The 23,344-nt window shown below is 38.7% G+C and overlaps 1 protein-coding gene across 2 annotated transcripts in view; it reads right to left on the bottom strand.

Annotated features, from left to right (window-relative positions):
• Window positions 1-23,344, bottom strand: part of INTS9 (integrator complex subunit 9) — a 113,103-nt gene that overhangs the window by 24,547 nt on the left and 65,212 nt on the right. For both annotated transcript variants that reach the window (XM_039217182.1, XM_039217183.1), the window contains exons 7-9: window positions 17,549-17,669; window positions 16,629-16,763; window positions 328-439 (exon numbers count right to left, since the gene is read on the bottom strand). In XM_039217182.1, coding sequence (XP_039073113.1) covers window positions 328-439; window positions 16,629-16,763; window positions 17,549-17,669 — 368 coding nt within the window. The remainder of the gene's footprint in view (window positions 1-327; window positions 440-16,628; window positions 16,764-17,548; window positions 17,670-23,344) is intronic.

Here is a 23,344-nt window from a genome sequence, read left to right as displayed (position 1 = left end):
TCCCACCACAGAGCAAGAAGAATAAATAAGAATTCTCAACATAAATCAAGTGGGAGAATGTTGAGTATCTGTTGCATAAAAGGGCTAAACATTTGAATTTACACTTATAACAACCATTCTCACATTCTTCAGATTTATGTTGCTTAAGAATTGCTTTTGCTGACAACGGGGAGCTTTGAAGGACGGGCAGGAAGGGTAAAGTAGGCGGGGTGCAGGGGAAAGCCTTGAATGGGGGCATCAGAAGGTGTGACTGTGAAGGGAAGGAGCACAAAATACTACAGAAGCAAGGAACTGAAAAGTAAATCTAGCACATTTCATCCTGTGTACCCAGGTTGCTGCAGAACTCTCCCACCATGCCGTCTGGGTTCGCGGTGGGGATCTGGGTGAGGCCTGTCAGAACGAGAACGTCGCTATTTTTGAGAGAAGCTTGGTCCATGGGCTGAAAAACCAGAGAGAACTATGGTCAGTACTTCAAAAGGAAATGGTTAAGTACAAGTAGTGAAGAAAAAAAAGAACAGTCATTGCTCTTTCTGCGTTCAACTCATCATCATCCTGTCCCCTTACTTCCTCTAATGAAGTCTGTCCGTGACCAGTAGTAGCCGCCCGGCGGGGATGCAGACAGACGAGAGGAGGCACAAGAGATCTTTATAGCATGATAAAAGAGTTCTATGACTCGGCTGGTGCGGTGATCACATAACGTGAAAATTCATAGAGCTGTATGTTTAAGATCTTTGGGTTTCACTATACATAAATTTTACCTCAATGAAAAAAAAAGTTTATGATCTCAAATTTGTAGAGTGGTTTGCTCTTTTGAAAATACCATCTCACACATATTGCTGGTGGGTCTCCAACATGGGTGTGTACTAGGATCAGCTGGAGGGTTGGCTTAACTGGGGACTGCTGGGCTCCATACCCAGAGTTTCTGATTCAGGTCTGAGGTGGGCCTAAGAATTCGCATTTCGAACAAGCTCCTAAGAGATGCTCCTGGTGCTGGTCTGGGATCATGCCTTGAGAACCACTGCACTGTATAATCAGATTCTCAAGACAACTCTGCAAAATGAAAACAAGTGTAAAGACTTGAAATAAATACATGAAAGAAGTTTACATTATGAAAATATGCAACTTGAGACTCAGAGAGCCAAGGCGATTTTACGTAAGTCTCAGTGGCAGAGAAGCCAGGAAGAACACTGAATTAGGATCCAGAAACAAAAAGCCTCCTACTAGTCACGAACCTCAGCTAAGTCTCCGAACTGGGTTTCTCTGAACATGGGCATACATGTTGACCCATCTGCCTTCATTGATTTCTGAGAGTCTTATGAGCAAATATACAGGATCTTTTTGTAAACTATGAAGTCCCACAATGCACTATTATGTGTTCCTTAGGATGCTGAATTTTCATTTTACCTGGCACAGTTTGAATTTAATTTTGTTTTTTTCAGAGCATAATAAACAAACAAATAAACAAATAAATAAATAACTGCCTTTTCCAAAGAAACCAGGATTCAAACTGAAAACAAAAATGAAGGCCCAGGTATTGAGATGCTGGATCTCATTTTGTTAACATATCTTTTCCTTAGTATCATTCAACACACTCACTGGAATACACAAAGAAAAAAGTCAGAAACCCAGTTTAGTAAGAAGCCTCATCCCTGGGGCGCCTGGGTGGCTTAGTCGGTTAAGCGTCCGACTTTCGCTTAGGTCATGATCTCGCGGTTCGTGGGTTCGGGCCCCGCATCGGGCTCTGTGCTGACTGCCAGCTCAGAGCCTGGAGCCTGTTTCAGTCTGTGACTCCCTCTCTCTCTGACCCTCTCCTGATCACGGTCTCTCTCTCTCTCCTAGAAATAAAATAAAACATTAAAAAAAAAAAAAAAAAGAAGCCTCATCCCTTCTTTCTCTATTCAATCCGTATTTTCCAACAAAGAAAATTTCAAACAGCAGCATAGCAAAGACCCACCACCTGCAATGTTATCTCTGAGTATATGTGCCTTTTGAGGTATATTCCTTTAGCATTTTATATAAACATTGATACAAGGGCTTCATTATTTTTTTTAAATAACATGACTGCAGTTATATAAGCTGCTTTATAACCTGAGAAACATTTCTTTAACATGGGTAAGTGTAGTTGTGACAGCTATACTGAATAGATTCTAATTCCTATTTGCTCAGATGTATACCAGTACCTATAAGAGCTTCTCCTCTGCTTGAGCAGAACTGATCTATTTGCACTTCTCTAATAAAATACATATGCATTCATTGTTTCCAAAGAAGAAAAACAGTGGTTTATAGGAGCAGATGTGCAATGAAATGTTCACTGTGTGCATGCATCAAACAGAAGATCAAACTTTGTTAGCATATTTAGCCTAAAATGACAATTTTATAATAATCTTATTAGAACAAACCAATAATGATTCACAGGGCTGATGGGGGAATTCAGATGGTATAGGAAACCCCCGAAATAGCATATACAATTCTGTCTGTGTGCCCATGTACATTTTCCTCAAATTGACTGGGCTGTCATATGTGGCCATGACCCCCAAAAGGTTTAGAACTATCAATCTAAATAAAAGCATCTAAAGGAGATCAAACTGTGGCCCTGAAAACAACATTGTCTCTGTACCTCAGCCTTCAACATTGCCATCCTTTGAAAACTAAATGCCCATAATAAAAACCAAAAGAAGTACTACAATACGAATATCACTGAATTGGAAGTTATGAGATACTTCATGATCAGATCAGCCTAGATGTTCGTAATGTTAGCCCTATACTTGGAGACACTTCTTGTTGATTCCTAGGGCTACTGCAAAGAATCAGCTCTTAACACCTTTTAGTGACACCCTCTGAACCAAGCTGACACTGCTAACATGTCCATTTCATCACCAAAGGACAAATGTATTATATTACAGGTGTCAATGGCAAGTCACTGAGTGATTCAAGTGGGAACATATTATTCAAACACAATAAAGCAGAAAATTTCATTGTGTCCGAAATCAAATAAAAATATCTTACAAAGTTAACAGTCACAATCAAGCTTGTAGAATAAAATTCTGGAAAACCCTAGGCCCAAGGATGCTGTGGTCATTGTCCTGGTCCTGGTGGTTAATTTCCACTGGATGCTTTGCACAGGGTATAATAAAAAGGAGACCCAGTTTCTAGGCCCTAGAAGCTTATAATCTAGTTGAAGAGAAAACACGTATGGATCAAGACTTTCAAGGGGTCTAAATGCCAAAAGGAACACAGAACAGAAGGTCACACTGGGCCAGGTGGGGCCACTTGTACCTGCCTTCTGGCAGGTGAAGGTATACTTCTAGTTTTTTTTTTCTTTCTTTGGCTAAGGAACTTAAGACTCAATTTAAGACAGTCTTTGGAATGGCTGCATAGGCATCCCTCCTTTCTGCATCAAGATATCCCTTCTACATATGCCCTCATGGCTTCTAAGGCTTTCTATTAGCAGCACTAATCACACTGAATCATAACTGCCTATTTTCCTGTCTGTGTCCCCTATGGTCTATGGAGCTTCCTAAGGGCAAGGATTTAGTATCTCTAATTCCTAGCAAAATGCCTGGCACATGGCAAATAGTAACAAACATTTGCTGAATAAAGGAATGCACGGAATGCATGAAAAGAACGCGATGTAAGAAATAGGAGAGCGTCCCATCCTGGGAAATAGTTCACTAGAAGTCAGGAAGGTGAGAGTAAGCAGGTCAATTCTGGGAGGAAGGCAGGAGGGAGGGTGGGCAGAAGGTAGGGAAAGGCAACCTATAGATGTCAAGTGACTATATATGGCTGGAATGAAAAAAGTCTACCTTGGGGGTGAGAAAGGAGAATAGTAAAAAAGAGAGGAAGTGTAACTGGTCAAGGACCAAAAAGGTGAGAATCACAAAGACTGAGAGTGGGCAGTAAGGAATCAATAGTCTGAAGCCAGAAAATGACATTTTGGCAATAATAATACAGGTGACACCAAAAAGAGACAGAACACTCAGAAGTCCCCAGTAGCAGATTGGACACAAAGGGGGAAAACTTGTAATTTCACGGCACTTGGGGGGATGGAAGAGGCAGATCTATATGTCACAGGAAACAATTAATAGACAGTTGTAAGTGCACTGAATTTACTGGACAATGGACAAAGTGAGGCCTCAAGATGACTCCAAATTCTGAAGTCAGAAATGCAGACAAAAGGCAATTTGGATGCAATGATTTAACAAAGTAAGGAGGCAATACTGAGTCTAGTGTTGACTGTTCCAAGTGTTTAGCAGACAGCAAATGAATTTACTATGAGAATAAAAGATAAAATAAAGGTGTGTGATGTATACGGAGATTTGCTAGGTACCTTCATCAAAGTATTTAATAAATAATGTCAGTTTCTTTAGAGTGAGGAAAGCAGAGTGGGTCTAGGCCTAAGGCTGTGGCACCCCATAAGGCAATGAATGGGGAGAGAAGCAAATAAAAGACAAGTACATATGGCAGTGAAGAGCTTTCCTATGTGTAAAAATGAGCAGTTTGAGAAAGTTAGCTATATGGTGCTTGCACCCTGTAATATGACAAAAGATAGAGTAGGAAGAGGAAAACAACAAGATTGCCCCAGAAGCCTAGACTGAAAAGAATTTCAACAAGAGACTGATGAGTGGTGTCAAATGCAGCTGCAAGATGCTGAGGAAAACAGAAAAAAAGTAAATTTGACTGGAGGCTGATCACTGTTGAGCTACAGATGGGAAACCATCTATGAGATAAAAGAGGGAGAAAGCCAGGTATACAAGAATGAGTTAAGAAAAGCAAACAGGAGACATCTCATCATGGTTAAGTGGTGGGCCAAGGAGAAAGTCAACTGAAAGCCTTTTTCCATATTAAAAGCCTGCAGATTTACTTAAAGGCAGAAAAGAAGGAATCAACAATGACCCAATTATCTATACTTCTTTGATGAAAGGAATAAATGAGTTCATGGAGCACATCATCTTCAGCCTTCAACGACCAATTCAAAGCCTGCTTTTCCATGAGGTCTCCCTAACCCCCTGGCGGGAAGGGATGTACCCTCCCTTCTGAATCCCATGGCACTTCAGTGGATTTCTAATCTGACGGGATTGACCACTTGCACCCTGAAGAAAATTCCTGCAGGTAACCATCTTCTTCCCCTACTGTAACTTCTATAAATGTAAAACCTACCCATCCATGTTCTCTTTACAGCCTAGTGCATTCCACTGCCCAAAGCAGGGGTTTAAGAAATACTATGGACTAAAAAAGGGAAGGAGTGAACAAACAAATAAATCAGTGTACAGAAGTAGCATGCATTATTTTTGAGAAGGGAACACAGTTGACCATTGAACAACATGGGGTAGGAGAATCCACATATAATCTGACTCTCCAAAAACATAACTACTAATACCTTACTGTTAATGGGAAGCCTTACTGGTAACATAGTTGATTAATACATGTTTTGTATATTCTTACAATAAAGTAAGCTAGAGAAAAGAAAATATTCTTAAGAAAATCCTAAGGACAAGAAAATATGGTACTGTAAAAATCCATATATAAGTGGACTCGTGCAGTCCAAACCTGTGTTGTTTAAGGGTCAGCTGTACTCTGCAGAAAAGCTGTCCTCCAGATAAGAAAGAAAACAGCAGGAAAGAAAGATTTCTTTTCTATGGAAAGAAACAGAGGAACCCAGCAAGTTATCCAGTTTCTCCCTCTTTCTCCATGGGATCGGCTTCCTCAGCCCGATTTTCCAAACTGATCATGAATCATGTGCAGTTCAACTTCTTCACCCCCAAATCTAACACGTTAAACTTTTACTGCTTGGCACTATGTTGCCAGTGAGGACAAGAGCTTTGTTTCCTCAGAATCAACCAAAGGAAGTGCCACTAGGTTTTGGGGACTACTTGGAGCTGTGTCCACAGGGAGAATAAAGCTTCTTGTCCATGGCCTTGACAGCTGAGGAGGGAGCTGGATGCTGTGGCTTGTCCTGATGTTTTCCTTAAATGCCATTTCAAGGATGTGTCCAAGTCTTTTACCCAGGAAGAGTGGGCCTTCCTGGACATACTTTCGGGAAAGCTGTGCAGAGATGTGATGCTAGAGATTATCAGTCACTTGGTCTCCACAGATGAACTGGGGCCTAGAGAAGTAGTCTTTATTTTCCTGCTGCCCCCTCTTGAGTGGAAGGGTCAATTCAGGGCCCCGGACTGGCTCTGAGGCCTGACAGAAGAGACTGGAGAAATGAAGCCCGGGTGTTCCATGGGAGCCATGTGACCAGGTATGCAAAGGAAGCCCCAACCAGCTGTATTAAAGTCAGAGTTTTGTGGATGCAGAAAAATGTCTCTGAGTTGATACAACATCCCCAACTCTGCCTTGTGCATAAGGGTGACGAGGTGGCTTTACTCCCTAGTCCTGTACTAGAGAAAGACATACACTCCCAGAAACTTCCCAAGGACTACACCTGAGTCTCATAAAGCCAGGCCTGGAGAAAGAAGCGGTGGCCCACAGGTATTTCCCAGTGATATCTAGAAGGAAATTAATTTTAATCAGAAGATGAAGGAGTGGCTGAAAATGCTGATGTGTTCATCTACATGAAGATTTGAAGTGAGTCACATATTTATTACAATAAAATAAAATACATTAAAAAACAAAAACCAAAAACAAAACTGTAGAGCATCCAGATCAAAGCACTACATAAACAAAACAACTGGGGAATTCAGAGGGAAGAGAAAAATGGAAAAAACCCCCACCAAAAAACCCCCAAAAATCCTACTCAAAAACTGCCTTAGCTCTAAAAACTTGACTCAAGGAGTCCAAATTTAAGATAACTTCTTTAGATTAAGAGAAGAATATACCTTACTGACAGAGTCTTTAAGACCACAGGAAAACAAAGCAATAGGAGCACCCCCCCGCCCCCACTCCCCGAACTCCCAAGGGAGAAGGATGAGGAAAGGGACGCAGAGTAAATGCTCAAAGTGTGTGCTACGAGGAGACTTGCGTAGGTCAGCTACCAACCTCTTCCAGCTCTGTTGGCAAGAAGGAATTCCCACTGTGAATATCAAAAGCCTCAGGGAATTGACGGAGCAGAGATTACCATTTAATTTTCTAAATTAATTTTATTTCTTAAAAAAATTATTTCTAGGCTCTAACTCAAAGAGATTCTTAACCTGATACATAGCAATGGGCTTCTGAGGACTTTATAAATTCAGTCTCTAAATAAATGCAAAATATTACATAGGTGTGCGGTCATATATAGTATATTTTAATATTCTCATCAGATTTTCATCACAAGGCTTTTGGGTGTTAACAGCCACCATCCTAAGGCAGAAGTTCCCATATGGAGCCTTTACTTTCAAGCCATTTCTCTTTTCATTGTCCCTCAGAGCCACCTTTTACCTTGCAAACCATAGAACTTTTTAAAACAGTGTCTGTGCTAGTTCAGTTTCTAAAACGAACCTAAAATTCTGTAGCTCCCCATGTCCAGGTATATGTAGTTTTGTTCTACTATGCTGGTGATTTTCACATCTAGAACTCAAGTCTTATCTCTGAAGTGAGGTAGCATAGCCAGGAAATTACTGAAATAATGAGTATTGTGTTGCCTTTTTAAACCATAGTACTAGAAAAGTTGGTGTTCAAATATAAGTTTACAACCCACAAGCAAATCTATTAATTTCATTTCCAAGGCCAGGAAGACTTGAGCTCTATTATTAACCCAAAGTGCTCACTAGTTTCTGCTGCTGCACTTATGGGATATACCCACCAGCTACCATTTGTTTTGTTCTATTAAAGTTACTATCTTTATACTATGTCTCATGCTGTTGTTTTGGGCAGACTGCACATCTCTTTGGAGATGTTTTTCAGAAAAAAAAAATTTTTTTTAATTAAAATAACTTAAATGTCAGGGTACTTGGGTGGCTCAGTTGAGCATCTGACTCTTGGTTTCGGCTCATGCCATAATCCCAGGTCATGGTATCAAGCCTTGCATCGGGCTCTGGGTTGACCAAAGAGCCTGCTTAAGATTCTCTCTCTCTTTCTCTCTCTCTTGCCTTCCCTCCCCACGCTAGAATTAAAAAAATAATAATTTAAATGTCTAACAGTGGAACACAGATACTTTATTGCATATCCACACAATGTAATAATACGCAGATATCAAACAACATGTGTGGAATACTAACGAACTAAGGAGTACTCATTACATAGCTAATAGGAAAGAGCAAAAGAACAAGTTACTTTTCGATATTAGGATTATCACAATTAAAAAAAAAGTTTTAATATTTAAAAAAAATTTTTTTTAAATTTATGTTTATTTATTTCTGAGAGAGAGAGAGAGAGACAGCATGAACAGGGGAGGGTCAGAGAAAGAAAGGGAGATACAGAATCCGAAACAGGCTCCAGGCTCTGAACTAGCTATCAGCACAGAGCCCGACGCAGGGCTCAAACCCACGAACTGTGAGATCATGACCTGAGTTGAAGTCAGACGCTTAACTGACTAAGGCCACCCAGGTACCCCTGTTTTATTTATTTTTGAGAGAGAGAGAAAACAGCATGATCAGGGGAGGATCAGAGAGAGAGGGAGATAGAGAATCTGAAGCAGGCTCCAGGCTCTGAGCTAGCTGTCAGCACAGAGCCCGATGCAGGGATCGAACCCATGAACTGTGAGATCATGACCTGAGCTGAAGTCGGACACTTAACTGACTGAGCCACCCAGGCGTCCCTAGGATTATCACAATTTTTATTGCTTTCTCTAAGCTTTTTGTATTTTCCAAAATGACTATAATAAATATGAATTAATGTTTTAATCAGAAATAAGGAAATAAAAATATTTTAAAATAAAACAAAAATCCCACTATGAGATTCCCAATAAGACAGAGAGTGAACACAGGCCGCTGGCTCCCTTCTAGAATCTAAACTGAAAGAAAGCATAGAAATATAGAAATAAGGGCACCTGACAATTTTGAAAAGCTAAATGACCACGATGAATTCCTGGGAAACCAGGGGTATTGGAATGAGGACAGGATGGCACTGCAGTTAGAATAGAGGGTGGCAAGGAACTCCTTGTCCTTTTCTCTCTCTTCCATACTGCCTGTGGCCTGCTCCACCATACTGTGAGGTAGAACATACCAGAACAGTGGGATGAATGTTCATAAAAGGTGCAGGCAGACCTACCAGCCTTTCCTTGCTCCCTCACACTACCAGGCTAAGTGGTAACACATCAGAAAGATAAATCCTGGGAAAAAAGCAGTGTCTAGAGCAGAGGCACAAGAGGATTTATTTCCCTGAAGGCCAAGTAGTAAGAGCTCAAAGGGAAATAAGACCACTGAGGAAAACAACATGTACTAAATACAATAAGCTAAAAACCTGCCCCACATGGAGAACTAGTAAACCAGATGGAACAGCAGAATATGCATTTAAAAAGTCCATACACAAATTAAAATAAGTAAAATGAAAACGATTAAGTATAAAGAGAAACATTTCAAAATATTATGTATAAAAATACAGGGACTGAAATAAAGAATCCAATACACATGCTGAAGAGTAGTATGGGTATAGCTAAAGAATGAATTCATGAGCTGGAAGATCAAGTTGAGGAGTTTTTTTCAGGAGGCATCAAGAAGGAGAAGGGGGGTAAAAAAGAAGAGAGAAAGATGCCACACACAGAAGCATCAATACCTGTTTGTGAGGAAGTCCATAAGGAGAAATAAAAAGTCAACCAGAAGGAATAAATAATTTCAAAAAAAATTAAGAATCTTTTTGTGTTAAATGAAGTTGGAAGATTTCTCAAAGTATTATACTGGTAGAAAAAATACACATTTAAGATACGTCACAGCAAAACTTAAGAATACTGAAGATGGGGTGCCTGGGTGGCTCAGTCGGTTGAGTGTCCAACTTCGGCTCACGTGATGATCTCACGGTTCGTGGGTTCGAGCCCTGCATCGAGCTCTGTGCTGACAGCTCAGAGCCTGGAGCCTGCTTTGGATTCTGTATCTCCCTCTCTCTCTGACCCTCCCCTGCTCATGCTGTGTCCCTCTCTCTCTCTCTCTCAGAAATAAATGAAACATTAAAAAAAAAAAGATAAAGTGGAAATTCTAAAAGCAAATTCCATAAAGGAACACAAATCTAGACAGCTTTGTAGTTCTTTATGTGCAACAAGGATACAAGTAGAAAATGAAGAAAGATTTTCAAAGCTTCATAGTTTCAAAGTTCTTTTCCTTGAATTTTATATCTATCCAAGCTATCATTTAAATGTGAGAAAAAATTATAACTATTCTTAGTACTTCAAAGCCTTGTAAGGTTTATCATTTAAAGACCCTCTTGGGGAACATGCCTCAAGCACTCCTGGAAGAAAAGTAAATCTAGAAGGATTATGAGATACATGAGAAGGTAGGTTGAAAAAAAAAAAACCAAACTCAGTAAAGTTCACTGTCTAAATAAGCGATATATTCAACACTTGCTGTATATCGTAGATACCCCAGAACTAAAATTCCAGACATTATGAACATGGTCGGGGGAGAAGGAAGAGGAAAAAGATGGGAAACACAAGAGGAAGGTGTGGCTCTAGAGGGAAAGACAAAGATATCGATAAGCTTAGGAAACTCAAAGGAAAAATAAATGAAGGAACAACCCAGAATAATAATAATAAAATACATGTGTTCAAACTTACAGAAAGAAATTTAGTCATCTAAAAGGAAACAAAGGATAGGGAAAAGAATGAAGTAAACTAAAAAAACATGAAATAAAATAGCAAAAAATGCCCGTGATACAAAAGTAATTACAGTAAATATGAATAGTTTCACCATTCCAAAGACTCTCAATTAAAAAAAAAGAAACAAACAAACCTTTACTATGTCTACAAGGGACTCACTAGAAAAGGATACAGATGGAATGAAAAGAAACAGATGGACAATAATATCAGGCAAATATGGAGAGGGAAAATGGTCTCGTGGCTTTTAATACAGCTTTAATAGAGAAAAAACTCAGCTTCCTGATAAAAGGAATAATTGCTCAATAAAACATAATGATCATGCACATATATACCTCTGATTATATTGTTTAAAAATATAAAAATCAATAACTGGTGAAAATATAGGGAGAAGTAGAAAAATCAACAAATAACATATTCTTTTCAGAAACTGGGAGCTAAGCAAAGATATGAAAGATCAGAGTAACACAATAAGCTCAAGTGAATAAATACATATAGAAAAGTTTTCATTCAATGGTAAATACAGTCTTTTACAACATACAAAGAACACTTACAAAAATGGACTGTTTCAAAGTAATACTTCAGTGAATTAGTATATTCTTATCATAATGCAAAAAAACCCCAAAAACCAAAAAAACCAAACAAACCCAAACCCAGAAACTTAAGCATGACTTGAAAAAGTCTCTTGTCTAATCCTATGTCTAAGCACATTGGATGGAGCAGAAATACAAGCACTATAAAACAACCTTCAGCTACTGAAATTATGATATACCAAGAGATGAATGACAGAGAACTATATATCAACAATTTAGTGGAATTAAATGATACTAAGAGAGAAACATAGCTTTAAGTACACTTATTGGAAAGCACAGAAGGATGGAAATGAACGAGGTAAGTACTAAAAGGAAAGCAAGAGTAAATCCAAACATGGAAGGAAGGAAATAATGGAGGGCAGAATAGAGAATGAAAATACAACAAAAACAATTAAAAGCAAAAATTTATACTTTGAAGAAAATCACGAATGAAGACAAACCTCTGGCAAATCTGATCAAGAAAAAGAAGTGTAAAAAATAAAATTTAGACTGAAAATAGAATTACACAATAAAGTTTAAACAGGTAATAAACAACTCCCATGCATAGGATCTTGAAAACCTAGGCAAAATGGACAAATCTCTGACATGCTGGTGTAACTTTGACCCCGAGAATATAGTTCAACAGCCATGAAAAAGTTAAAATGATAAGCCCAGGCCTGGATAGTTTTATGGGGAACTGACTTTCAAAAGAAGAGAATACCTATCTTGTGTATTAGAAAAAGAGTGAAATTGGGGCTCCTGGGTGGCTCAGTCAGTTGAGCACCTGACTTTGGCTCAGGTCTTGATCTCACATTTCATGAGTTCCAGCCCCGCGTTGGGCTATGTGCTGACAGCTCAGAGCCTGGAACCTGCTTCGGATTCTGTGTCTCCCCATCTCTGCCCCTCCCCTGCTCATGCCCTCTCTCTCTCTCTCTCAAAAATAAATAAGCATTAAAAAATTTTTTTGAAAAAGAAAAAGAAAAAGAGTGGAAGGTACCCAAATCATCTCATGGGACTAAATGTGTCTTGATGTCAAACAAATGAAGACAGGACGAGAAAATAATGCATGGGTCCATTTTTCACTTATGAATACAGGTTACAGGCATAACTTGGAGATATCACAGGTTGAGGCTCAGAACACTGCAATAAACTGAGTGTCGCAATAAATAGAGTCAAACGAATTTTTGGTTTTCCAGTGCATATAAAAGTTACATTTATACTACACTATAGTCTACTAAGTATGCAATAGAATTATGTCTAAAGAAAAAACCCTACACACTTCATTAAAAAACAGCTGCTAAAAAATGCTAACCACCATCTGAGCTTTTGGCAAGTTGAAATCACTGATCACAGATCACCATAACAAACGTAATAATAATAAAAAAATTTGAAATGTTGTGGGAATTACCAAAATGTGACCCAGAGACACAAAGTGAGCAAATGCTGTTGGAAAAAGTGCTGATGCCTTGTTCAATGCAGGGTTGCCAAAAGCCTTCAATCTGTGAAGAAGGCAGTATGTAAGAAATGCAATAAAGCAAAGCACAATGATGAGATATACCTGCACACTTTTCAATAAAATACTGACCAACTTATATTCCAGGAGTATATTTAAAAAAGAAAAAGTTGTGATCAAATAAGATTTATCAAAAGACTAAAGGATGGTTAAATGTGAGAAAAGCTGGGTGCCTGGGTGGCTCAGTCAATTAAGTGTCTGACTCTTGATTTCAGCTCAGGTCATGATCTCAGTTTGTGGGTGCAAGCCCCTTGTTGGGCTCTATGCTGACAGTACAGAGCCTGCCTGGCATTCTCTCTCTCTGCCCCACTCATGTTTTCTCTCTCAAAATAAGTAAACTTAAAAAAAAAAAACAAAAAACACCCAAAAATGTGAGGAAAGGTAATATGACAATTCACTGTATTACTGTTATAAAGGAAAGAAATCACATGATCATCTCACAGACTCAGAAGAAGTACTTGATAAGGTATAATAACTATATCTGAATTTTAAAAATCAGAAAATTAGGAATAGAAGAGAAACGCCCTAACTTGATAGATAAAAACCAGTAGTAAGTCATCCTATTTAATGAAGAAGCTACAAAAGCATTCCGTTTAAAATCTGATATAAGAGGGGCGCCGGGTGGCTCAGTTGGTTAAGCGTCCAACTTTCGCTTGGGTCATGATCTCGCGGTTCGTGGGTTCGAGCCCCGCGTCGGGCTCTGTGCTGACTGCCAGCTCAGAGACTGTAGCCTGTTTCAGTCTGTGACTCCCTCTCTCTGACCCTCCCTTGCTCACGCTCTCTCTCTCTCTCCTAGAAATAAATAAAACATTAAAAAAAAAAATCTGATATAAGACAAGGCTGCCACTGTCATCACTTCTGTTTACATGGGACTAGGGTATGTAATTGTTAGACAGGAAAATGAAATAAAAGACTGGAAGAAAAGTGAAAAAATTGTTACTTCTTTGCAGATAATATTATCATAAGTAGATAAATACTAGAATGTAAGAATTCAGTATGTTGTTGAGTATCAGATGAATAGGAAAATTACTACTGAGACATTCCGCTCAGTAAAAGCTGGTTCTCTTCTGCCCTTTGGGATGCTGTACTTTTGTGTGCCGCAATTCTCCTCTAACTCTCCATTCTTATTCAAGATTATTTTTCTTCCTTGCACGTTCTATTGGTAAATGTCCCTCACAGCTCAGTCTTTCTCCTTTAGCTCAGTTACATACTTTAAAAATCTGATCTGTCCCCAGCGTTCACTCAAATTGCTATGCATCATACCCACTACTCCTTTCTAAAACCAGAACCCCCTCTGCCAGCTTCTCCTTGTCAACTAGGTAAGTGTCATCATTACCATTCTCAGTGTCATCTTGGTATGAAATCTCTGGCCTATATTTTTCCTTCCTTGAAGACAGCAAGCATTCGATACGTATTTGTTGAATTAAAGACCTGCCAACATTTTCTTTGTCACTCCATTCTTACCACTTCAGGCTTAATCCAAAGCCTCACTTCGCTATGCCTATTAGATCACTATAGCAGCCTATTCTTCCTACCTAGGGAGGTTCCACTCAAGTAGACCAACGGCTGGCCTTTCCTGTAAAGTCTAACTTTAAAGCAGAACTTTGCTGCTAGAATGTGCAAGCAGCCATAAACCATCCATAACCCAATGGATGTGGTTGTAATGCAACAAGGCATTTTTTACAAAAACAGGTAGATGGGGTGCCTGGGTGGCTCAGTCGGTTAAGTGTCCGACTTCAGCTCAGGTCCATGATCTCACGGTTCGTGGGTTTGAGCCCCATGTCGGGCTCTGTGCTGAATGCTTGGTCAGAGCCTAGAGCCTGCTTCAGATTCTGTGTCTCCTTCTCTCTCTGCCCCTCCCCTGCTCACACTCTGTCTATCAAAAATAAATAAAGAAAAAAATTAAAAGACAAAACAGGTAGCAGGTCAAATTTGGTCCATGGGCCATGGTTTGCTGACCTTGAAAGCTGACTTTTAAGTTTTTTCAAACCTAAACTTTTCTTATCCTTGCTAATTCAATACAGAATCGAATAATCATTGGGGTGCCTGGGTAGCTCAGTCAGTTGAGTATCTGACTCTTGGTTTTGGCTCAGATCATGATCCCAGGGTTGTCTCTCTCTCTCTCTCTCTGCCCCTCTTCTCTGCTTATGCTCTCGAAGGAAGGAAGGAAGGAAGGAAGGAAGGAAGGAAGGAAGGAAGGAAGGAAAGAAAGAAAGAAAGAAAGAAAGAAAGAAAGAAAGAAAGAAAGAAAGAAAGAAAGAAAGAAAGAAAGAATATGATTATCTGGATAAAAGGAAATCGAATTCATTATCCTTTTTATGTACTACACTGGTCCTAGCTAGAAATTAAAATTACTTAGGTATGTTGCCCATTACTTTCAAGACCTTATTTTCCCTTTAAATTTACGAACCTTGGTAGAATAATTTACTGGAAATTACATCAGTAGTAAAGGTTTTGATCTAAGTAGGACAAATCGGAAGGTTGGCAGCCAAATAATCTTTCTGTCTTTTATGGAAGAATATATCAAAAATGATAGAAGCTGCCAATAAAGTATTTTGATTCAATGAAGCAGATTAAGATGGCCTTGATGGGCTTTTGATTTCAATAAGCGGGAAAGGCCCAGAATTCTGCTAGCTATAGGGAAAAAAGGCAACTTATCCCCTTTAGACCTTGAGATGAAATTTGATTATAAAAGAAGGTATTAAAAAAAAAAAAACCCAATACATAGTGGCAGATCAGAAGCATCCTATTGTTTAGACCTACAACAGTTATCTATCTATATATCCATCCATCAGCTAATTATCTGATCTTCTCTGCCCCTCCTTTACAAACATGGAAAGAATCAGGATTTACGTAATGAACAAAAACTTCAATACAAATACCTGAAGAGGAACAAACAATACATTTATAACAATGGTTATGTACTTAGCTTCTTGCCAAATATGACTTAATGAATGAACAGCCTAGAATCTTCAACTAGCTTCCCTCTATACTGGCTCTGCTTATTGCATGGACATCCCTTCTGACCAGACTCAGCATGCTGCAATCACAATGGCTCTCCCTGCTTTTCTGAACAGACTCATGAGCTGGGACTTTGCCTGTGGGTCATCATGGACTCTCTAACACCTAGATGAGTGCTTGACACATATGTAGTAGACTCTAAGTAGAGAAATAATTAACATCTGTTGAGTAAAATGGGTGACCATTTCTGTTCTACATCAGGCTATGGTTACTGAAAGTGGTGGGAAATCTCAGAATCCTAGAGATGAATCCAAAGGCAGCAGGATCTTACAGAGGAACCTGCAACCCTAAACACTGGGACATGGGAAATCTAACTTTCAGGAAGAGCATCTACAGAACATAAGGTTTCAGTTAAGCAAGGTAAGCTCTAGAGATCTGCTGTACAACACTGTACCGAAAGTCAACAATAATGTATAGTACAAAAATTATTTAGAGGGTAAATCTCATGTTATAAATTCTTAAAAAAAATTTTTAATGTGTATTTACTTTAGAGAGAGAGAGAAAAAAAGAGACATAGAGTGCTAGTGGGGGAGGGATAGAGAGAGAGGGAGACACAGAATCCGAAGCAGGCTCCAGGCTCTGAGCTGGCTGTCAGCACAAGCCTGATGTGGGGCTCGAACTCACGAACCGTGAGATCATGACCTGAGCCAAAGTTGGATGCTTAACCGACCGAGCCATCCAGGTGTCTCTCATGTTAAGCATTCTTACCAATATAACAACAGAAATATTTTTTAAAAATAGGATACATGTAGAAACCAAAATTAAGAAGATTTAAAAACAACTGATGATGCGCTGGATACATTATGAATTTGGGTTCAATAACCAAAACACTGAATTGTTAAAAGAGAATCAGAATTACCTGGGGATGTGTGGTAAGTAAGGAGGATCCAGAGACATAAGACACTTTCTCATAATGGGACTGGATAATCCAGTTGGAGCTTCCAAGGGCATAGCCTGAGCTTAGCGGAGTCACCTGAACTGCACCGAAAAGCTCCTAGAAAAGAACCACAGTAAGAATGCGTGATGAGTTTTCACAGCAGTGCAGTCATATCAGATAAGTCTTTGGCTGGGGGTTGGTGGGCGGACCGAGAAATACCCTTCTCTACTTAGATAGAGAAATTTTAAAGTAAAACAGAAAGTATAAAGCAAAAAACTCAATGGAAACCAGATGATAGACCCAGAAAGCAATCCTTTGCCCGCTCTGTTTCAGCATATCCACATGTACCAGACACTCAGCCTCACTCATGAAAAGATGGAGGCAACAGATTACCAGCAAGACCAAAGAGACAAATACTTGGGTTTTTTTCTTTTTTTAGGTTAGGCATTAATCTCTTGGTTGTTCTACCCTGAGTGGCTCTTGGCACAAGTTAACAAAAATGGGAACCCTTACTATCAGGTCAGGGCTCAAAAGTTATACCTGCCAACAAATTGCTTCTTGATCCATTTTATGCTCTTGGATTCCTACTTCACTTCTCCAGAATCTATAAAGTTGTACCCACTGTTTTCAAATGTATAGGATGAGATGTCTTTCTCCTGATTCATTACATGCTGGTCAGTAGAATGCTGGCTAATGATGGAGAATGCGAGGGTTAGGAAAGAATACCAATATCAGCCTGGAGGATGGAGGATAATGACAATTGCTCTGTCTTTTCACCTTGTACTAGTACAGGACTCTCAGTGACTGAATGGCTGAAGAAAGGGAATGAGAAGATCCTCCCAAACAGCAGAAGGATGAATCAAAAGCATTCATGCATCACTTAAAATCATATTAACACTCACAATTTTCTGAGAATATCCCACCAGCTGGATTTTGCTAAGGGCAGAGTTCACCTCTTGCATTGTATAGCATCTTCTCCAGGTTGATACTTCCACTGTGTCCTTGAGCGGAGAAGGCAGCAGCCTGTTAATGCATCACAACACCAACTATGTTATTGCGGATTCCTTTCAAGTAATTTGTCCACTTTATCTGAGTTATTCTAAATTACAGGCATGTAACTGCCTATAGGATTCTTTTGTTATAAAGTTTATTTTTTGAGAGAGAGACAGAGAGAGTGAGTTGGGGAGGGGCTAAGAGAGAGAATCCCAAGCAGGCTCTGAACCATCAGCACAGAGCCCAATGTGGTGCTTGAACTCAAGAACTGTGAGATCATGATCTGACTGGAAACCAAGAGTCTGAGGCTTAACCAACTGAGCCATGCAGGCATGCTGATGGGATGCTTTTATAATCATTTTTATTTCTGTAAGGTCGGTAGTACTACTCCCTTTCATTTCTGATTCTAGTAATTTGAGTCTTCCTCTTTTTTCTTGGTCTACCTAAGTTTTGTCAGTTTTGTTAATATTTAAAAAAAAACCCCAACTTTTCTCTATTTTTCTGTTCTCTATTCTGTTTGTCCAGCATAAAGCTGCATATTTTTTTAAATCTAGTCTGATCATCTCTGCCATTTGGATGGCTTAATCCATTCACATTTATTATTGATATAGTTGGATTATGTTCTCCAATTTAACTTTTGTTTCCTGTGTGCCTCAGGTCTTTTTTTTTTTTCCTGTTCCTGCTTTACTACTTTACTACTGATGCAGCCTTTTAATTTCCTTTATGATGTTTCACTGTTTTTTTTTTTTTTTTTATTTCCTTAGTGGTCATTCTAGGGCTTATCATATCTTAACACAGAACATTTCAATAGGACATTTCAACTGCTCCTCCCTGTTCATGAATGATAAATGAAATACACTTTACTCATGGGCCTGCAAAGCTACAGAAAGGGACTGAGCTAAACACAGCTGAAGCTTGGCATAAGGGAAGAAAATAAAACACAATTTGTGACCTTTCAGATTAGCATCAGGAGTATCCCCTAAAACAAGCAAACAAAAATATGTCATTAGAAAAACACTGTATTGTTTGCTCAATAGACTCAGTAATAGACCTGAGAGGGACTTCCCTGAGGTTTTCTGTACAAATAGGTCAAGGGATCTTTTGGTGAACTGAAAGTGTGCATTAGTTCTGTTCTGTCCTGAAATACCACTGAACATAGTACAGGGCTACACACACACACATACACACACACACACACCTTTAAGACAAAAAGAATGAGAGAAGAGACATAACAACAGCATTTTAGAAAGTGGAAAGCAGAAAGACAAATAACTGACTTAGCAGACACAGGAAAGTTTAATTCAAATAATTTATACTGTGGGGAGCATCTGGGTGGCTCAGTCGGTTAAGCGTCTGACTTCAGCTCAGGTCATGATCTCGTGGTTTGTGGGTTCGAGCCCCCCACATTGGGTTCTGTGCTGGCAACTCAGAGCCTGGAGCCTGTTTCAGATTCTGTGTCTCCCTCTCTCTCTCTCTGCCCCTCCCCTGCTCATGCTCTGTCTCTCTCTGTTTCAAAAATAAACAATAAAAAATTTTTTTAAAAAAAAATTTATACTGCAGAACCCATAAAAAGCTCATCAATCTGAAACAATAGGTACACCTGGAAGTGAGGCTGAAGGTGAGCCTAAAAACAATGGGATTTGTTTAAAATGATAAGAAATAGAACTTTTCAGTTCTTCTAATCTATTCCATATAGCTCAGCACTGGCTCTTCTTCTCCCAGGCATTTTGTTATTCTCTGGAGAGAGTAAAAATGAGGGTCTGGTCTAGGGAAAACCATCAACAACTAGAAGCAGCTTTGTATTTTTGTTTTTTATATTTTTAAATGTTTATTTTTGAGAGACAGAGAGTGCGAGCAGGGCAGGGGCAGAGACACACACACACACACACACACACACACACACACACACACACACAGAATCCAAAGCAGGCTCCACGATGTCAGCACAGAGGCTGATACAGGGCTCAAACTCATAAACTGTGAGATCATGGCCTGAGCTGAAGTCAGACACTCAACCAACTGAGCCACCCAAGCACCTAGAAGCAGCTTTATGAAGCAAAAGTTTATATACCAAGAGTAACAATGTTTTTCTCCTCATATGGCTTCCAGAACACTATTAGTCAGACTTATATCCTCCAGGGGGGTCAGAGAAGAAACTTCTCTGAAAAATTTGACCAGCACCAAAGAAAACAATCAACTAAAAGACACTGCCACTGGGAGTTTCATGATAAAAAAGGCCCACCAAGTTACAGTGGAATACAGTCTATAATTCAGTAAGACTTAACTCACAGTACACAGATTTTCTAATCAGTTTTTTACTGTCCAACTCTTTGACACGAGCCAAGAACCAAGGATACATTTGAGGAAAGTCTCTAAAATGATAAAGGCCAAGCGCCTGGGTGGCTTAGTCAGTTAAGTGTCTGACGTCGGCTCAGGTCATGATCTCATGGTTCGTGGGTTTGAGCCCTGCGTCGGGCTGTGCTGACAACTAGCTCAGAACCTGGAGCCTGTTTCCGATTCTGTATCTCCTCTCTCTGACCCTCCTCTGCTTATGCTGTCTCTCTCTCTCTCTCTCTCTCAGAAATAAATAAAACATTAAAAAAAATTAAAAAAAAATAAAATGATAAAGCCTGCAATAAATGAAAGAAGGAGAACAGGAAATAAATTATGCTGGTAGAATAAAACTTTAAAAAATACTATCCTTAGAGAAAGAAACAAGATAGTATAGCTAAGAAATGAGAAATGACTTTTTAAAAAAGAGGAGTAGTGAGAATAAAAAAGCTTGGGCATAAAAAATAATAGCAGAGAGACAATGAAATCACCTCAACAAAACATTTCAAAATTTCAAAATAAGTTAAAATATAAAAAAAATTATATAGGACACAAAAGAACCACATAAAGTAAAAATCAGGCAAGGAAGATGCAACATACAGAACAGAGGAGTCCCTAACAGAAATCCAAATCCAAGCCAGGGAACAGGCCTATAAATACTAAAAATTCTAATTGCTAAAATAAAAAGAGGCTTCAAACTACACATTGAAAGAACCCCACACATACCTGAAAATACTGACCCAGAAGAACTAACACAAGATATATTCTGGGAAAATATTTACACTATAAATAAAACAAACTTTGGGGCAGCTAGGCAAAAAACAAGTGACTTACAAAGAAAAAAATATACCAGAGTTTCAACAGCAATACTGCTTTACTCAAAGATAACAGTAAAATATTTAAGACATTCAAAGAAAGAAAATACAAGCCAAAGATTATACAACTAGCAAAACTGACTTTCAAGGTCACCGAGCACAGACAAACAATTATTAACCTGTGAGAACTCAGGAATATTGTTCCTATGATCCCATCCTGAGATAGCTCTGAAGAATGAGTTTCTGATAACCAAAATGATTATACAAACTCTAATGTATTAGCTGAGCGGTTATGTACAGTTTAGTAAGAAGACCAAACGAAGGTTCAAAGGGAGAGAAGGCAGTATGTGAGGACTATATGTTCTGATAACATAAGTATAATAAAAGCATGAATAAAAGGGAAGGAAAATACATCTGCTCCTTCCTTTGAATGACAGCCTAGAAACAACAACCAATCAGAAGTATTATTAGCAACCAGAATGGGAGCTTAAAATTCCAGTTTCAACTAAAGAATACAGAGTTTTTTAGAGAAATGGGGGACTCCAGATTCAGGACAGGGAATAAACAAGAGGAGTGTTAAATTAGATGGCAAGGAAACAAAGGGTACAAAGGTCACAATGGACAGCATGAAGAGGTTCACCGTCCAAAGATAGGATAATCTGAGCTGCAAAAAGACAACATTGCAGTGCGTCAAAATCCATGACATATGTGTCAGAGTGGATTATAATTAGATTGGGGCACAAGTGGGGCTTCTGAGTTACTGGAAATCTATTTTAGACCTGTGTAGCAGTTTTAAGGATGGTTGCTTTATAGAAATTTATTAACTATGTTATTTTTTTTGTTTTTTATCTGCATGTTACAATAAAAAGTTCATTTAAAAAATAGAAAAAAATTATGCCCAAATAAGAAATTATAATAGCACAAACGAAAAACTCATGGATAGGTTGGGAGGTAAAGAGAATTTCTCAGACAAAAGAGCAAACAAAAACAAAGGGATTGAAAAGAGGACAGAAAAAAAATCTGAGTTCCTGTCCAAGAAGTTCAACATCAAAGTGTTAAGAATTCCAGAAAGAGAGAACATAAAACATGAGGGAGAAAATTTTAAAAATAAACAAATTTTTTTTCTGGCCAAAATTGAAGTTCTTAATTTTTTAGACTGGGGGTTAGCAAACATGCTTTATATATATATATATATATAAAGAAAACAACAAAACACTGATATTTTAAGCTCTGTAGACCACAGACTGTCACATCATTCAACCTAGCTATGTAATGCCACAGAAAATACGTAAATGTGTAAGTGTGGCTGTATGCCAACAGAATTTATAAAAACTGTGGCAGGCCATGTTTGGCCCACAAAACAGGGGCTTGGCCACATTTGCAACCTTGGTTCAAGAAAGGACCCACTAAGTACTCAGCCCATGAGTAAAAACTGTCCCTTAGTAAAGACGTATCACAAAATAATAATAATTATTATTATTTTTACATCATTGTGAGTTTAAGGAACAAGGAGGAGATTCTGAGTTTTCACAGAGGAATATGAGGGATACATACCAAAGATTTAGATTTGGAATAGTACTGGACTTTTCAACAGTACTTCTGGAAGCTAGAGAAAATTATATCAAATCTGGATTTCTAGTCATTGGAAGGTGAGGGCACAACAAAGGTGTTTTAGATGTGTAGGGTCTCAGAAAGTTTGCCTCCCATGCACTCTTATGAAGTTATCAGGGAATGTGCCTGCCAAAATGAAGGTATGAACAAGAAAAAGACCCAGAAAACAGAGGTTGCGACAGATGAAAGAGGTGTGGATCTCTTTAGGATAATGTGAAAAAATCCTACACAGAGAGCCATGCTGCAGGCCCAAGAGCAGCTGAGATCAGACGGGGGAAAGAGAAGGTCTTAGCAGAGAATTTCCAAGAAGTTTTATAAAACTGTTACAACACGTGGAATTTGAACATACTGAGGAGAGACTTGTACAAAGAGAGAGGTTGGAGATAAATTAGTAAGAAGTGTATAGGAAACTAAGCAGACAAGATCATTATTAACCTAAGCGAAAACAAAGAAAGGAAAATAATCCTTGTACAAGAAAGGAAAATAATCCTAGCAATGTAATAAGGCCAGGGAGTTGCATTTATACAGTCATAATAATGTAAACACTGAACAGAGGTCTAGATAACCTAACACATAGATCACGCTGTCCCATTTCTCTTTACCTTTGTTTCTCCAGCAAATTAATTAATAATCCTTCTCTTTACCTTCTGCATAAACAGACACATGGAAGATTTTATTTCACTTATCTGTGCTATGTACACTGGATTACTTTAGGTTTTGCAATATATATTCAATAAATATTTAGCCCTCACAATGGCCATAGCACTGAAGTCCTGTAAGAGCTAGAATGGGTACAACATAAAGGGTTCTGCTCATAAGGAGTTTAAGTCTAAAATATTTTTATAACAGTACAAGGCAATAAAGAGATGTCAAAAACCATGAGTCATTCCTGCCTGCAGACTTGCCTTCCCTCACCAAAGGGTCTAAAGGATGTATTGAAAATGCAAA

This window comes from Hyaena hyaena, unplaced genomic scaffold (assembly GCF_003009895.1).
Source record: "Hyaena hyaena isolate Hyena2069 unplaced genomic scaffold, ASM300989v1 scaffold_678, whole genome shotgun sequence".
NCBI classification, from domain to species: Eukaryota; Metazoa; Chordata; class Mammalia; order Carnivora; family Hyaenidae; genus Hyaena; species Hyaena hyaena.
This window is presented reverse-complemented; position numbering and strand designations above follow the sequence as displayed.